The 17285-nt window shown below is 51.2% G+C and overlaps 1 protein-coding gene across 3 annotated transcripts; it reads left to right on the top strand.

Moving 5' to 3' along the window:
* Positions 1-134: 134 nt before the first annotated feature.
* LMO2 (LIM domain only 2) lies at positions 135-13148 on the top strand. 3 transcript variants are annotated; one of them, XM_058663188.1, is made up of 4 exons: positions 135-149; positions 835-1054; positions 6018-6233; positions 12162-13148. In XM_058663188.1, exons 2-4 carry the CDS (start codon positions 1014-1016, stop codon positions 12379-12381), a joined length of 477 nt encoding a protein of 158 aa, XP_058519171.1. In that variant the 5' UTR covers positions 135-149; positions 835-1013; the 3' UTR covers positions 12382-13148. The 3 variants fall into 3 exon arrangements, with proteins under 3 accessions (XP_058519171.1, XP_058519170.1, XP_058519169.1); XM_058663187.1 differs by lacking the exon at positions 135-149 and adding an exon at positions 465-621; XM_058663186.1 differs by lacking the exon at positions 135-149 and adding an exon at positions 559-706.
* The last annotated feature ends 4137 nt before the right edge of the window (positions 13149-17285 follow it).

Consider the following 17285-nt stretch of genomic DNA (forward strand, 5'->3'; position numbering starts at 1 on the left):
CCACAAGCCGCCGTCCGCAGAGTCGCGCCGCGCACCCGTGGACCTGGGACCTCGAACCCGGGACGCAAGCGAGAGCCACTCGAAACAGCAGCGAGCCAGGACGCGCCTGCTTCGCGTTCTCGTCGTTTCTATCTGACTTGGGCTGCCCGGTGGGTGACTTTGAGCCTTAATGGAAGCTGCTGGGGGATCGCGGGAGCGGGGAAGCCCTTAAGTGTGATCCATAGGGGACAGCTGGCCATCTCTCCAAGGAAAGGGGATCCCGGAGTGACTGTGCGTCCCCGACTCTGGCCCCTTTAAGAAACCAAGTCGGTCCTGATGTGACTACCGTTTGTATTGCTAATCCCCCGGAGCTCTGTTTAAAAAAAAGAGAAAGAAAAAAAAGGGGCCGAATCAAAAAAGGGGGGCGGGCAGCTGTCTCTTTAAATGTGATTTCCTTCTATTGTATTTGAATCGCGATCAGGAAAAAGGAAATGAAACCAGAGACAGAGGGAAGCTGAGCGAAAATAGACCTTCCCGAGAGAGGAGGAAGCCCGAGGACAGCCGCGCCGACCCCTCCCGCCCCACGCCGCCGCCTCCTGGGCTGCCCACGGCGGCGAGCAGCGCGCCGCGACCCGGCCGCAGGTGCGAGGGGCTCGGGCGGCGCCGGCGCGAGCGGGACCGGGCGGCGGCGGCAGTGACGGTGGCGGCGGCGGGACCGGGATGGAAGGTTAAGTCCTGAGCGGTGGCGGCAGCTGCACCCGAGCCGCCCGGGGCCAGGCTGTGCGCTCCGGCCCCCGCCTCGGCCGCCGCGAGCCCGCAGCCCGGTGATTCGCTCTCTCTCTTTGGCGTTTGAAGGGAGCGCGGTGACTGTCCTTGAGCGCCGTGGGGCGAGCTCGCCGCCGGAGCGCCGGAGCAAGAGGAGGTGCAGGAGCGGCGGCGCCCGCGCATCCGAGGGGGTCCGAGCCCTCGCCGCCCGCCAGCCCGGCGCCACAAAGGGAGCGCCCCAGCCGCCCGGCACGCCGCCTCCCTCCCCAATGTCCTCGGCCATCGAGAGGAAGAGCCTGGACCCGTCCGAGTAAGTGTGGCGTCTCTGCCGTCTTCCTCTCCCCCCGCCCCGTCCACTCCTACCCCGGCGTCCACGGCCCCGGGCCCAGGCCCGGAACAGCGAGGTGGCGCGAGCGACCCGCGCAGAGCTCCAGGTGCGTGCCCGCAGCCTGCCCTTGGCCCCTTCTGCCTTGTGCGCGGCTGTTCCTTACGCGGTGACTTGGAGGAGCACTGGGAGAGGAACCGGGCGGTGGGCAGCTGGGACCAGGGAATCGGGGGAGAGGGGGCATCAGAGCAGCGCCCCTGTCTGCCGCTCCAGACTGCCCGGGACGCTCCCCAAAGCCACCGCGGGCCAGAAAGTTTGCACCGGAGAAGGCACAGGGGGAGCTCAGAGTCGCGCAGGTGCAGACTAGAGAACGTTCAGGGCTTGGCTGTGCGCCCTTCTCCCCATCGCCCCATCCCTGCCCTCGTTCCCTTTGTCCATTTGGTACTGAAAAGAGGGGACATCCCCAGTGGAAGACCCTGGGGTGGGGGGTGACGACCCCCTTCCGGATCTGCATGTTCATCGACTGACGGCAGGCGGTAAAGGGCTGTAGAGGGGTCCCAACCACCCACCTCTGGCCTCAGAGACTTCTAGAGCAGTCAAATCAGGAGTTAATTGTGGGTACAGGTGCCCCGGAGCGGGCGTGAGCAAAGGAGTCTCTCCAACAGTGAGGGTCCGTGTGTCCCCGAAGTTAGTGCCCTTTTTTGTAAGTACGTATTTTTCGGGGAGCAGAGCCTCACCGTTTTGTGCCATAGGCCGACAAGGGCTTGGGGGCTTTTCCCGCTCCTGTTTTCTGAACCATTTGCTGGTTTGGAATGTTCCCCATTCCCCTTGTGTTGGCCCAAACCCATCCTCCTGCTGTTCCTGTGGGCAGCAAGGGTTTTTAAGATATCATTTTCCCGTCGAGGCAGATGCCCTTTTAAGAGTCATTAGCTGTCTGATTTTGAGAATTTTTATGCCTTTGAAGTGCCCATCTAATCCTTTGAAGGGATTTGTTACACAAGACCAAAGGAGCTGGTTAATGACTTGTCCATTTGCGCCTTTAAAAGGCTTTCTTTCTTTTTTTTTTTCTTTTCCTACGTTAAAAGAATTGTGCTTTCCTGCTTCAGGCCCTCTCCACCTCCCCCCTCCCATCTCAGTCTTCTATGATGTTTATTTACCTGGATTTTACCCTCCGTTACCAGCAGAAAAGCATGTTCTCATAAAACACAGGAAGTACCAGGATTCAAACAGAATATAAACATCACAGTTCAATCTAAGGTTCAGATGCTGGTTTCTAGAAGGAGATAGGTTTGTTAAAACAAAAACCCCCGCTCCCTGAAGCAAATTCTCCAGAGAAAATATGTTGCTTTTTGAAGAGTATGTGTCTATATGAAGGCTGGCTAGAAAGGAGAGTTTGTTCACTTTTTTCCCTCTTTTTTTATAAATCTGGAATGACAGCTGAGCCTTGGGGTTTCAGAGGCTGGCCAGGATCGTGGCTGTACAATAAAGGGAGTGAATTGGCTGGCTAGGTGCCTAATGCCTTTTCGATCAGCAGAACTTAGTCACTAATCCTTTTATTAGAAGATAAATCTGGGAGGTTCAGTTCCTTCCAGGATCTGTGCTCCTTTCAGTGTGTGCTTTTCCACTGAGGTTAGAACCTTGAAGGATGCTCACTCCTTTAACCCGCTGGTGCAGGCTCACCTGTGCCATGCCTCATGTCTTCGCTCCAAGAGGACGGATTCGCAATCCAGTGTGGACAAGCTAGTTGAGAAATTCTCACAGTACGTTTTTGAAGACTGTTGAAAAATTCATCAGAAATCCAGACTGAAGCAGGGTTGTCGGTGGTAGTCTGGTGTAATATTCAAAAACCACCGGGAGAACAGAAAATACCGTGAGGGCGAATCTCACTCAGCTGTTGACTTGGGGGTGTACACGGAAGCCAGTGGATGTGATCACTCCTACAGAGCGACAGAGACCTGTCCTTCCCCATCTCACCTCAGGCCGGCACAGTACCAGGCCCACCGAGTCCTGGATGCCTGATGGTGCCCTTAACTCAGTGGCAGCGTGGGTCACCAAGATCAGCATCTCCAACTCACAGAGGCCGGCTAGGCATCTGCCAGTGAACTGTTTAGACGGAAGGACAGCCAGAATTTGTGAAGGAGAGATGTCTGCCAGGCACTCGGTGGACCCTATGAGTTACCAGAGCACTTCGTTCTCATCCCAGGCAGGTTTGCACCGGAGGTTGGTTGCATCAGCACCCGGGCACGAGCCGGGTCTGAGGTTCCAGACATGATTCCTGTGGCAAGGGTGGGGCTGCTAGTGATCTCTCAAAACGGAGAAACAAAGGAAGCCAGCTAGGCTTCGATGAACTCCAAAAACATGGATTTTTTATTTTACTTTGAAAATTTCAAAGAAACTGGTTTGGGTTTCACATTTTCTTGTTCTAAAATAAGACAATCTCTAAAACAAACACTGTTGTTCCAAAACAAGATAATTTCTTTTTTTTTTTTTTAAAGATTTTTATTTTTTATTACAAAGTTAGATATATTGAGAGGAGAAGAGAGAGACAGGAAGTGGAGCTGCCGGGATTAGAACCAGCGGCCATATGGGATCAAGGCGAGGACCTTAGCCACTAGGCCACACTGCTGACCCCAACAAGATAAATTCTTAAAATGGTCTTCTTCATTTGCCTTCAAATGTGGGCTCCACTTTAGCATTTCTAAATATCCCTAGGGAGCACTTGGTGAGCATCAGACACAGGAACCCCGGGTGTCAAGGCTCGCTGAGGATGATGAGCCTGCATGCCACAGTTCCCCATTGTATGGGCTGAGCTTCGGGGGCATAGGCCAGTTAAGACTCAAGGCGCGCATTGGTAAGACAGTACCGACTGTGAGTCAGAAATGCAGCTTTATGCCCCACAGGGTACCTGGGAGAAAACTCCTTTTGGGGATTTCGTGGTTGGAAGAAGGTGTAGGTTTTAAAACATAGTAGATTTGTATTGAGTAAGGGTCTACCAAGCACTTGTTCATGATCACAGACCAGCAAGTGTTAAGTTTTCTTGTGTCCTATTTATCGTTAAAAATCATTCTGTCCACTTCCTTTTATCTTTAGTGGGCAGTTACTTTAAGAAAGTTATTTATTTTTATTTGCGAGACAAGGACAGATAGAGAAGATTTTCCATCTGTTGGTCCACTCCCCAAATGGCCACAATGGACAGGGCTGATTTGAAGTTGGGAACCAGGAGCTTCTTCCAGGTCTCCCACATGAATGCAAAGGCCCAAGGATTTGAGCTATCCTCTGCTGTTTTCCCAGGCCATAAACAGGGAGCTAGATTGGAAGTGGAGCTGCCGGGACACACCCAGTGTCCATATGGGATGCTGGCGCCATGGGGCGGAGGATTGGTCAGGGTTACTTATTTTAGAATGTAAAATGAAAGAGGCCAGATTTCACAGGTGCAAAATGAGTAGGAGACACTACACATGGGCTCTTAAGGAACCAGGAACCCAGGCTGGCTGTGAACACACTGCCTGGCCTGAGAGTTCAGCGTCTCCTCGGTGGCCTTCTCCTCAGTTAGGTCACTCTTGCCTCTCTGCCATCATCATCATCCCTGTGTCTACTTTTTTTTTTAAGATTTATTTTATTTTTATTGCAAAGTCAGATGTACAGAGAGGAGGAAAGAGAGGAAGATGTTCTGTCAGATGATTCACTCCCCAAATGGCCATAATGGCCAGAGCTGAGCCGATTCGAAGCCAGGAACCTGGAGCTTCTTCCAGGTCTCCCACATGGGTGCAGGGTCCCAAGGCTTTGGGCCGTCCCCGACTACTTTCCCAGGCTACAAGCCGGGAGTTGGATGGAAAGCGGGGCTGCCGGGATACGAACTGGCCCCCATATGGGATCCTGTCATGTTCAAGGCGCATGTTCAAGGTGAGGACTTTAGCCACTAGGCTATCATGCCAGACCCCCCAATGTTACTGTATCCTAGTGACTTTTTCCATTTACAGAATGAAAAGTCTACTTGATGTCCTTTGTAACTTGCAGTGGCCTTAGTATCTGAGATTTTAGGGGCTGATTTTGTGACACAGCGGGTTAAGCTGCCACTGGGGACATCCGTATCCATATTAGAGTGTACCTGGGGTTGAGTCCTGCTGCTCCTGACCCAGCTTCCTGCTCCCACGCACCCTGGGAAGCCACAGGTGATGATGGCTCCGAGCCCCGGCCACCCTTGGTGGAGACCTCGTTCCTGGCGTCAGGAAGGCCCAGCTTGGGTGTTTTGGCATTTGGGGGAGTGAACCAGCAGCTAGAAGAGTTCTTTCAAATGAATAAGCATTAAAAAAAAAAAATCTGGATTTTTTTTTCCTCCAAGGATTCATTAGAAAAAAAACTAGGAAGTGCAGTTTTTGTGATACAATGACAACTACGACTGCTACTATAGTGATAAAAGAATTGCTATGATGCTCTGAACGAACGTTTATCTTGGGAAGAGATTGCAGCGTGACGTAATTTGGGGGCACCTTTCCTCCTTCTTCCCCACCTGGGCTTCTCCACAGTTGTGAGGGGCAAGCGGAGTGTGGCAGTCTCAGCACCCTGCGAGGTGGGCTGTCGGTTTAGTCTCCAGTGCCTCCCCTGGGCCAGGCAGTGCCTTTGGGTCCTAGGGATGGTGGGGTAAGAGGGAGAACTGTGAGGAGACAGAAGGAATGAAGGAGGGTAGGCTGGGTGGGTGTGGGTGTTGGGGAGGGGACAGTGCCACCTGCAGTTGCCATGGCAGCTCTTTGATGCTCCCTGTCCAGGGCGTGAGAATGTAGGGGTGAGATCCAGCACCTTCCAGATCCACGCAAATCCAGCCGAGGGATGTGATGTCCTGCCCCTCCTCCTTATGTCCCAGGAAAGCACTAGAATGAGGCTCTTGGTGACTCTCCGGGCGCTCCCCCCCCCCCCACGAGCCTGTCCCTAACACGCGGCCTGTCTCCAGGGAACCCGTGGATGAGGTGCTGCAGATCCCCCCGTCGCTGCTGACATGCGGTGGCTGCCAGCAGAACATCGGGGACCGCTACTTCCTGAAGGCCATCGACCAGTACTGGCACGAGGACTGCCTCAGCTGTGACCTGTGCGGGTGCCGGCTGGGCGAGGTGGGCCGCCGCCTCTACTACAAGCTGGGCCGGAAACTCTGCCGCCGGGACTATCTCAGGTAGGCTCCCCAGGCTGCGGCTGCTGTGTGATGTCTGGCAGCCCCCGGGCTTGCAGGTGCACAGGGAGGCTGAGCATGTGCCCTGCTGGTCTGTTCTCAAGCATATGCGTTCCCGAAACCCAAAGTCAGAATCCCTGCGCCACCTGGGGCTCAGACCAGGAAAAGGGCTGGGGAAGGGCACCCAGGAAGTGTCCCAGCTGCTCAGGGTATTTTCATAGATAGGTTTGTGAGTAGCTTCTTAGGAGCTCATTTTATTTGCCTTTTTTCCTCCTGAAAGATTTATTTATTTATATGAAGATCAAAGCACGAGAGAGAGAGAGAGAGAGAGAGAGAGAGAGAGAGAGAGAGAGCGAGCTTTCATCTGCTGATTCACTCCATCAAATGGCTGCCATGGCTATGGCTTGGCCATGCCAAAGTCAGAAGCCTGGAATTTGATCCTGGTCTCTTCCACATGGGTGCAGGGGCCCAAACACTGAACCCATACTCCACTGCTTTGCAGGCACGTTAGCAAGGTGCTGGAGCAGAAGTGGCGTAGCCAGGACTCGCGCTGGTGCTCCTGACATGTCAGCTTAGGTTGCTGCACCAAAACAGTGGCTCCAAAAGCTCATTTCATCTGTATTTTATGTATCTTTTAAGATTTATTTTATTTATTTGAAAGGCTGAGTTGCAGAGGGAAACAGAAAGAGCTTTCATCTATTGGTTAACAGCCATTCCTCGAAATTGCTGAAGCCAGGAGCCAAGAGACTCTTCCAGGTCTCCTACATGGGTGCAGGGGTCCAAGCATTTGAGCCATCTTCCATTGCTTTTCCAGGTTCATTAGCAGGGAGCTAGAGCAGAAGTGAAGTTGTTATGACTCAAACTGGTGCCTACATGGGATGCCAGGATTGCATGTGGTAGCAAACTGCACCACAACTCTGGCCTCAGGAGCTCATTTTCACACCTGGAAACATATATTGGTTGTAATGATTCTTCTATTGGACTGCAGTATTATGTTATAAGAAAAGGAAGGATAGGGCAAAGTGTATTCCTGCTGTGAAGTTCCGTCATAGGACGGTGATGGACCCTGGGGTCCCTGATCCTAGAACTCCTCCCCTGTGAAGTGGGGATTATAGTAGAGCCCACTTTTAAGGAAGAGGTGGGCAGCCTGGATTAGAGCATGAGTAGTCCTTGGCTTGGTACACAGCGTCAGCTGCATGCCAGCTGTGCTTGCAAGCTTCCCTCCTGACAGTCAAATCAAGAAGGAGGCAGAAGAATGGAGCGCTGAAGTAGGACCTCAGACAACCAAGGGGCCACGAGCCAAGGCCATTGTGAGACCAGCCGTGTGAATGTTCCGGCACTCAGCATGCCTTTGCTTGGAATGTTCCAGTCTTGCTCGGCTCCTGTTGGCTGCTGTGGAGGCAGCTCCGTGCTCTGTGTTGTCAGATCTGCCCAGTTGTGCACCTGTCAGCTTTGCACCATCTTCCTGTGGCACGAGGTCCATGGAGTGGGCAGCCCTCATACAGTGGGAGCCTGCAGCCCATGGAAGCTTGTTCAGGCTCCAGTGCCCATAGCTGCTGGGCCAGCTCTGCCTCCCAAATCTGCTCTTGGAGCATTTTCACATTAAAGAAAATAATAGTACAGGTAGTCCCACAATGCAGGAAGCTTATCTGTCTACTCAAAGACTGATGGAATAAGTTTTTCCTCGCCCTTCAGATTCCCTGCTAAAGTCCTGGCAAATGTGGGGGTTCGGAGCAAATCAGTAAGACTTTTTTTTTTCAATACTCATGATTGTAATTTTGGCCAATTTTTTCCCCCTAAGCCACAAGAAAATAGATCAGGGAGAGATACAGACCTGGTTTTGCTCTCTCCCCTCTCCCAGGTTGCCACATCACTCACAAGGCAGCCTGGCAAATGATTCCCACGGGCCCTGCCTACCTCCCCATCAAATCATTTGAATCTTATTAAATGAAGTGCAGATACAGTGAGGTCAAAAGAGTCCCCACTTCACACTATCTCCACGGTTTTATATAACATTTGAGAAGAAACCCAGTGCTGCCTGGGCTTGTTAATCTTTTCCCTTTTCAAAAAGGAGAGGAAAAAAAAAAAAACTAGTCTGGGAGAATCCAATGTTAATTAACTTGTGTCTTGGTGACATGAAATAATTCTTCTCCCTGCTAGATTCCTCGGCAACATGTTAATTAACTCTGTGTTGGTGCTGGCGTTTCCAGCCAGCCTTTAATATTTATATTATTGTTATTAAAATGGGCAGCAGAAAGCTGAAGATGTGACACCTCTTGACAGAGGAGGAGCAAATTACTTTTTGCCTGGGGTTGGGTGTTTAGCTATGGACTTGTTTACTTGCATTCTTCGCATATCTGGTAGGGTCTGTTTAAACCTTTTTTTTTTTACTCGCTGTTGGAAAGGCAAGCAGACTGACAGAGATCTTCCATCTACTGGTTCATTTCCCACATGCCTACAACAGCTGCACTTGGGCCAGGCGGATGCCAGAAGCCTGGATTGCAATACCGAGAGTGTGGCAGGAACCCAAGAACTGGAGCCGTCACCTGCTCCTTCTGAGGGCACACACGCAGGTGCCTTCTGATGCAGGCGTCACCAGCAGTGGCTTAACCGCCATGCCACATGCCCTTCCCCTGGCTGTGTCTTTGAACATGGCCATGGAGGGGTGAGTTGATGAGTCCCCTAGGGGGCTACAGTCCTTCATCCAGGACACCTCCCCTGCCATGGCTGGCTCATCTGCCGTGGTCCTTGCAGACATTTAACCCCTCTTATTCCCAAGACCCCCTGGTGCCTGCCAGCAACAGTGGTTAATGTTGGTGGACAGCCCCAAGCCCCTTGGATCTCATTCTCTCTCTCTTGTTTTGAAACCAGTTTTGGTGTAGTGTCCCCAGTCACCACCTCGGCTGGTTGCGCTTTGGCTAGACAGTATCTGCAGCTCTTAAAAGCCAGAGGTATACTGGTTCTCCAGAAAGTTCCTGAAAAATGGAATTAGACTATAGGTTTATGTTGGCTCAAAAAAGTTTTGAAATCCACCCTCATTTTCTTTTCTAAGCATTTTCACACACTTTTGGAAGATCCCTCAACAGATATGCCTGGATCTCAGACATCTTTCATGCCAAAATGAAGCTCTCTGCACTTCATATTTTTCTTTCACTTCTAAAATATTTATTTATTTTTATTTATTTATTTAGCATTGGTAAGGCAGGGAGACAGAGATCTTCCGTCTGCTGAATTACTTCCCAGATGCCTGCAACAGCTGGGGCTGGACCAGGCTGAAGCCGGGAGCCAGCCACTCTGCGCAGCTTGCCCCCCAAGGCTGGCAGGGTCCCAAGTTTTGGAGCCATAATCGGCAGCCCTCTAGGCCATGCCTTACCAATTAGCAGGAGTGGGAAGTAGGGTCAGGGCTTGAACCCAAGCATTCCTAGATGGGATGTGGGCCCTTGTTTTTTACTGTTTACCCTTGCTCAGGCCCCCAACTTAGTGAACATTTAGGAAACCAGAGCTGTCCCCTGCCCAAGTGTCCTCATATTTGGAAACGGGCTTTGTCTATTCTGTCACGCTCCTGCAGACAGACCTCAAGCAGGGGCAGACTCTGGGCACCAAAGGCCTGCCACACAGCCTGAGCCAGGGCCACTGAAGGCTTGACTTCCATGCCAGTAATCTCAGAGCATCAAGCTAAAGTTGGCTTCTCGATGGTGTTGCTTGAGGTTGAAAAGTGGCCCCACTTGGCTCTCCCTCGGACAATGTTCTCGTGCTTCCCAGGTGACCCCGGAGGACATGCCCGTTGCAAATCTGCATGGCAGGTGCTGCTTCTGAGCTACCCAGCCCAAGACAACCAAGGCTTGGTGCCAGAGGTTAATGCTCAAGTTCAGTGTCAAGTCTTGGCCTATTGTGACTATGATCAGAGTCCCAGAATACCTGAGCAGGAAGCAGCTTTGGGGGCCTCCTATTCTGGTTCTCTTGGTTTACAGCTGAAGACAGAGAAACCTGAGGAGGCCATGGGGTTTGCTCAGGTCACCTGGCCTGTCTTCCAAGGTGATGCTGGGACCTGAACTTGGTTCCCTCCCTTCATTAGCTGCCCGATGCGCATTGTAATTTACCCCCTGACTTCCCTTTAATCAGCTCTCTCCTTCCTTAAGGCTCCTACACCGCAGGCAGTTGGAGTTATTCCAGGCCTGCTGTTTTCTCTGCCGTTTACCCTTGCTCAGGCCCCAACTTGACTTAGTGAACAGTCAGGAAACCAGAACTGCCTTTCCACCCCATGACCTCCAATGTGGCAGGTCCCTGCAGCTCCACCATCTGCTATGTTGGCATGACTCTTCTCTCCCACTAATGAGCTGGCTCCTGGGCGGTGCTATGAACACAGCTTCTCGGATGGCTGGCGCATGGCTAGCGGACTTACACAAGCAAGCTGCTGGCCCTGGCTCAAACCCTGCTCCATTCTATTCATTTTGCCCAAATGTTGTGCAACTTATCACCTGCCCTCACTTCCCCTACAACTTCTCAGAACATACCAGTTAACTCTGAGATTGTGGAACTAATAAGCGCTTCTGGGGAGAGCCAGCATCTGCTTAAAACCTTCCTAAGGATTTCACGTGGAAATGACCTGCTAGCGTACCATGGCATCAGTCTTGAGTGCAGGTGGCTTCTGGAAGCAAGATCGGTGCACGTGTTTACGAGTGCTCACAGTCCGCACTGGCCTGGTCCTTCCCCACAGTGTTCTGAGAATGTCCAGTTAGATGGATGCCACCCATGGTCACTGCCATTTTATGGAAGCTCAGAGGACTCTTGGTCATGGCAGGGTCACTCAGGGGCTCTGGGCTGGTCCTGGACCCTGGAGCCAGGCCTGCTGGCTCCAAGGTTTTATGGGATCACTTCACAAAGTTTGTAGATGCAGCTTGGGATACCTGTATCGCGTATCAGAATCAGTGGTCACAAGTCTTGACTCCTCCGTATTCCAACCCAGCCTTCTGTGCCCTGTGGCCCAGCCCTGGCTGTTGTGGACACTGAACTAGCAGACAGGAGATCTTTCTGTCTCCCTCTGTCTCTCTTTGCCCTTCAAATAAAATGAAAATTAGAAGTTCATGGAAAAAGTGGAATTAATATATTGTGCATTAAAAATTTGGAAATCCAGGGGCTGGCATTGTGATACAGGGGGTTGAACTGTAGCTTGCAATGCTGGCATCCTGTATGAGCATGGATACAAGTCCTGGTGGCTTGACTTCCACTCTAGCTCGTTGCTAATGAGCGTGGAGTGGCTGCCAACGATGACCCAGGTACTTGAGCCCCTGCAGCCACGTGGGAGACCAGGACAGAGTTTTGCGCCCCTGGCTTCAATGTAGCCTAACCCAAACCATTATGGCCATTTGGAGAGTGAACCAAGAGACAGAAAATCTCTAATTATGCTTTTCGAATAAATAAATCTTATTTGTTTTTGAAACCCATGCATACCTTTTTAATCAGTTGCTTTTCCCATGAGTTTTTTGGAGGTCCCTTTTGTGTCACCCCACTGTTGCCCGTGGACCCGCACACCATCAGCTTGCCGGAGACTCTGTGTCTCTGGCAGTCCCCCAGCAGTGCTGACCTGCTGTCCCCCGGCCTAGCACTGAGAGACGCTGTGCTGAGTCCTGCACCGGCTCTTCCAGCTCGCCGCTCTCCTACTGCTTCTGCCGGACTAACTGTGATGAAAGTGGGGTGTTTGCTGTGAACTGCTTACTCATGAATGAACGAGGGGAGAAGAGCTTGGGAACACGAATGCTGCTGCTATGGATTCTTCTAGTGTCACCACGAAGCCATCTTCAGGGTGGTCCTCAAATAAGAGGACTCAGGGAGCCCGGTGCTAAAGCAGCACAGGTTCAGCGCCAGGCGGTGTTGCGGCTGCCAGTGTGTTCCCAGCTTAGCCTCTCTGTTTTGTCCACCCCTTCCTTGTAGGCTGTTTGGCCAAGATGGTCTGTGCGCTTCCTGCGACAAACGCATCCGTGCCTACGAGATGACGATGAGGGTGAAAGACAAGGTGTATCACCTAGAATGTTTCAAGTGTGCCGCCTGCCAGAAGCACTTCTGTGTGGGTGACAGATACCTCCTGGTCAACTCGGACATCGTGTGTGAGCAGGACATCTACGAGTGGACTAAAGCCAACGGCATGATGTAGGCTGCTGCGTGCAGGTGGACTGAGCCTGGCTGCCATGACCAAGGCCAGACAGAACCCCTCCCTCCTCCTTCCCCAGCATCTCTGGGGAGCTGGTCTCCACGGGGTCCTCACTCTGGGGAACTTTGGGGGCTTGTGTTTGCAGGGGGGCAGCGTGAGGGCTTTTGTAGGGGCTGGTGGGACCTGACTGGGCCGTCAGGACAGAGCATCTAAGTGACATGACACAAGCACTGAGACTTCAATGTGACAGAGGAGAAGGCCTTGCGGAGGGTGTATGGCCGCAGCCTGATCCCTAGTAACTGACATGAGGAGTGCTTGGGCATTCTGCCACCTGCCGGGATCTCCCACCACAGGGATGGGCTTGTTTCGGCTTTGAGGCTTGCAACCTTGGGATGTGTGATTGATTTCCTTTCTTCCTGGATGTGTAACAAGCCCATTCCGGTCACTGGGTAAGGAGGGAGAGTGGCCATCCTCTTTGGCTCAGCCACTTTGCCAAGGCCTGGAGCTCTGGGCCCAAAGGAATCTGCATGGAGACATGCTTCAATTGAGAATGAAAACCACAATTTGTAGCCAAATTATTGGAATCAATGAATCACTGGTTTTAGACACCTTCGCTTTGAGGTGAGGAGTTCCACAGATTGTTTCTATACAAATGTAAATCTTAAAAAAGTTGTTCAACTATTTTATTATCTTAGATTATATCAAAGTATTTGTTGTGTGTAGTTTAAAAAAATTCTGCAGACTTAATAAAAATGACGGACTAAAAGGTAGATGGTGTATTTGACAATAACCATTTGGGGTGGCAGGAAAGTGGGCTGCTTCGCCTGTTGCAGAGGAGACGTAAATAGCAATTTTCTTTTAGGTCAAAGACAAACTTCCATTTATTGCAAGGGTTTCTGGGAGGCACACACATTGCTATATTACTGGCAATTACATAACAGGTCATGGTGTAGCTGAGAGGGATGTAGCATAATTAAATTGCTATTGTAAAATGGGCATTTCACTTGGGCATGGTATGGAAGGAGCGGAAGGCAGGCTCATTGCCTTTGGGAAACTTGTAACCTAGAAAGGACACAAATACATAAAACAGATTCCCTTGGGAGAGAAGGTAATTACCTTGCTTGAAATGTGGCAAAGATGCTGAGCTTGACACTTCGATTTTCCGAGATGCATGTCTCAGGGTGTTTTATGACATGTGCTGAAGAGGGACATTACTTGGAGGGTGTTGAGCAGGCACCTACCTCGGTGCGTGCCTTTGCTGTCACCCCCAGCCCAGCTGCCTGCCACGGTGCACTGGCTCGGAGCGCCACCTGCTGGTCGGCACCTCTCAGCGCCCTCGTCCTAGTGTCGCCAAGGGAAGGACAAAGCGAGGTGAAGGTTATCATTTTCAATTATTTCCAAAAAAATATTGGCAAACACCTTGGAATGTGTTTCATTATCAGGACCAGAAATAATTTGACCAAAGCTGCAGTTAACTGAGGTTGCTTGAAATCTCTGTCCCTGAGACTTTATTTTTTGACAGAGAAAAGATGACATGATACTTCTGTTGGTGTGGACGCTTTGGGGTAGGACATCTGGCTGCTTTGAGTGACCTACCTAGGGCAAGTCCAGGTACACTGCCTTCCAGCAGCACAGGTGATTGGAGGGGCTGCCAGAGAGTGGTTCTTTATTCTGACTCAGTGGTTCTCAAACCTGGGAATCTATTAAAAGTTGAAATTTAGGACTGGGCATTTAGCCTAGCAAGAGGCAGTGTGACCAAGTGATGACACTTGTGCCCCAGCCCTGAGAACGTGAGTTCAAGCCCCACCTCCGCCTCCTGACTGCAGCTTCCTGCTCATGCACACCTGAAGAGGCAGGGGTGATGGCTCAAGTCTTGGGCTCTTCCCACCCATTGGGGGAGAGTTGGATGGAATTGCAGGGTCCTGGCTTCCCTTGGCTCAGTCCCCAGCTGTTAGCGGGCGTAAGGAGAGGAAGCCAGCAGATGGGACCCCTCCTCTTGGTCACACTGCCTCTCAGACAGACGCGTCCATCTCAAACAAGCAGAATCAGAAACTCTGGGGGGTTCAGTGAGCTGTTCTCAAGTAGCACTAGAGATGCCAGGGCTCCTGCTCAGGTTTGAGAATGGTTATGGCCACTATTCGCCCCCTGGGTCACTCTCTGAATACTGCTTCCATGTGTCCACAGATGATACTTAGCCATGGGGTGAGATGCAGAGAGAGAGATCACCACTTGCTGGTTCACTCCCTCAAATATCCACGGCGGTGGAGGCTGTGCCGAGCCAAAGCCTTTATCACTCCATGTGGGTGGCAAGGACCCAAGTACTCAGTGTCCGCTGCTGCCTCTCAGGGCAGGCACAAGCAGAACACTGGACTCAGGAGTGAAAGTAGGATTCGACCCTGAGGACTCCCATATGGGATACCTTGGTCCCAGCAGGCGTCCTAACCGCTACACCAAGCCACATGTGTCGATTTTTATTCAGCTAACTACTGTCTTGTATCATCTACCAGATCAAATTGAGTCAATGCACCATTTTTAATCAGAAAATAATAATATGTTCTAGATATGCAATTATATTACAGGCAGCATTAAGTGAAAAGAAAGATGATTCTTGGCTTGGAAATGCATTTTTATTTTAAGTTTATTTTTTAAAAGATTGATTTTTTTGAAAGAGCTACACAGAGAGAAAGAGGCAGAAGCAAAGAGAGATTTTTCATCTGCTGGTTTACACCCCCAAGTGACTGCAATGGGGAGGTCTGGGCCAGACAGTAGCCAGGAGGTAGGAGTCAGGAGTTTTATCAAGCTTGCCATCACTTTAGGTGCCTAAGTATGTTCTCAGGCACATTAGCAGGGAGCTGGATTGCAAGTGGAGTAGGGTGGACATGGGCACTTAGATAGGATTCCAGCCCTACAGGCAGTGGCTTAATCCACTGGGTCATAGTGTTGTGGCCGCAAACTTTACTTTAAATATCTATTGTAGTAGAACACATGTAAAATTCAGGAAAGCAGCAAGTAGTTTTGACATCCTCAATATTCCCCGCTGGTCAGTAGGACCACTGTAAAGAATTAAGATGCACAGATGATCTCTGGAGCCCAAGTAGCTCACCCACAACTCCCTGGAGAGGAGAGCCATGGAAAGGTGGTGGGGCTGGCATGGTGACTCCACAGCCTAATCCTCTGCCTTCTAGTGCCAGGATTCCATATGGATGCCGGTTCATATCCCTGTTGCTCTACTTTGAATCTAGCTCCCTACTTATAGCCTGGGAAAGCAATAGAAGATGACCCAAAGCCTTGGGACTCTGCACCCATGTGCAGAGGAAGCCCCCAGCTGTTGTGGCCATTTGGGGAGTGAACCAGAGGACAGAAGGTCTCTTTCTGTCTCTCCTTCTCTCTGTAAATCTGCCTTCCAAATAATATATATATATATATTAGAAAAAGAAGAGAGATTTTGAGAGGGACCGGCTCTGAGTCTTCGCCGATGGACCTCGCCTGCATGAAGTCCATCGATCCAGACCCTGAGTCAGGAGAACCAGGTACCTGCCCCACGACCTGGCCCTCACCTCGCCTCAGCTGTTGCCTGAGCATTTTACAGCCTGCCCCCCTCATTCACATCTGCTCTCATACAGCTGCTTGATTTTTTGGAGTGACTCTCGTGGAACCACCATTTCTCAGGAAACTTTGGGATCCTGCAATGTAAAACCAGAGCAACACAGGGCGTTTGGTGAACTCAGCAGGTAGAGCCTGGGTTGAGTCCCAGCTGGCCAAGGCACACCTCGAGAGGCAGCAGGCGATGGCTTAGGTGCGTAAGTCCCTGCCACCCACGTGCAAGACCAGGTTGGAATTCCTGGGTCCTGATTTCAGTTTGTCCCCCACCTGCCCCGCCACCCTGACATAAGGTGAATAATGAGGAGGGATGTGAGAGATTGGCTTCCTTGATTTCACTCTCTGGCCATTTCTCAAGTGAGTAAAAAACGAGCTGTATAGAACAAACTTAGGAAGATTTCCTTTGTCATTAGGCCTGAGATCTATTCATGGGGCCGAGGGCCACGTGCAGGGTGATAGGGCAGAAATGTGAGCTGTAAGGTTTTTGTTTGTATATCTCAGATGGAGTTAAATGAGGTTTCAAAGCAGTAGAGCCACTTCTGTTTTCTACCAGAGGCTACATATTAATTCTCCCGGAAAATCATCATTTCTCTGAGCTAATAGAATCTTTGAAGCCAAATCAAGTCAATTTCCATTGTCACATTGTGATGCTTTTGAACTGGGCGCACTGAATTAGCCTCTCTGATGGCCACCTTGAAGATGGCTTCGTGAGAGATCTGCAACAGGCGCCTCTGTGTCCCAACCCCCTCCCCCATTCGCATTCATTCATTAATGAGCAGCCCAGGGCAAATGGTCCTTCATCACACACCAAGAGAAGCCGAAGCACATGGAAAGCAAATGAAATCAAGAAGACTGACTTTGGGCCCCGCGGCGTGGCCTAGCAGCTAAAGTCCTCGCCTTGAAAGCCCCGGGATCCCACATGGACGCCGGTTCTAATCCTGGCAGCTCCACTTCCCATCCAGCTCCCTGCTTGTGGCCTGGGAAAGCAGTTGAGGACGGCCCAATGCATTGGGACCCTGCACCCGCGTGGGAGACCCGGAAGAGGTTCCAGGTTCCCGGCATCGGATCAGCGCGCGCGCACCGGCCCGTTGCGGCTCACTTGGGGAGTGAATCATCAGAGGGAAGATCTTCCTCTCTGTCTCTCCTCCTCTGTGTATATCTGGCTGCAATAAAATGAACAAATCTTAAAAAAAAAAAAAAAAAGAAGACTGACTTTGCTTGTCATTAGGAGTGGGTCCTGCCACGGCTGAGAAAGGGGGAACGGAGGGGAGAGTAGCCCCAAGAATGTGGGACTCAGGATTTGGCAG

The sequence above is a fragment of the Ochotona princeps genome, chromosome 4 (genome assembly GCF_030435755.1).
Source record: "Ochotona princeps isolate mOchPri1 chromosome 4, mOchPri1.hap1, whole genome shotgun sequence".
Lineage (NCBI taxonomy): Eukaryota > Metazoa > Chordata > Mammalia > Lagomorpha > Ochotonidae > Ochotona > Ochotona princeps.

Excerpts from the sequence above, each read along its gene's own strand:
- LMO2 (XM_058663186.1), top strand. Across the intron at positions 1,055-6,017 it reads AAGAGCCTGGACCCGTCCGA|GGAACCCGTGGATGAGGTGC; the intron begins GTAAGTGTGGCG and ends GCCTGTCTCCAG. Across the intron at positions 6,234-12,161 it reads TGCCGCCGGGACTATCTCAG|GCTGTTTGGCCAAGATGGTC; the intron begins GTAGGCTCCCCA and ends CCTTCCTTGTAG.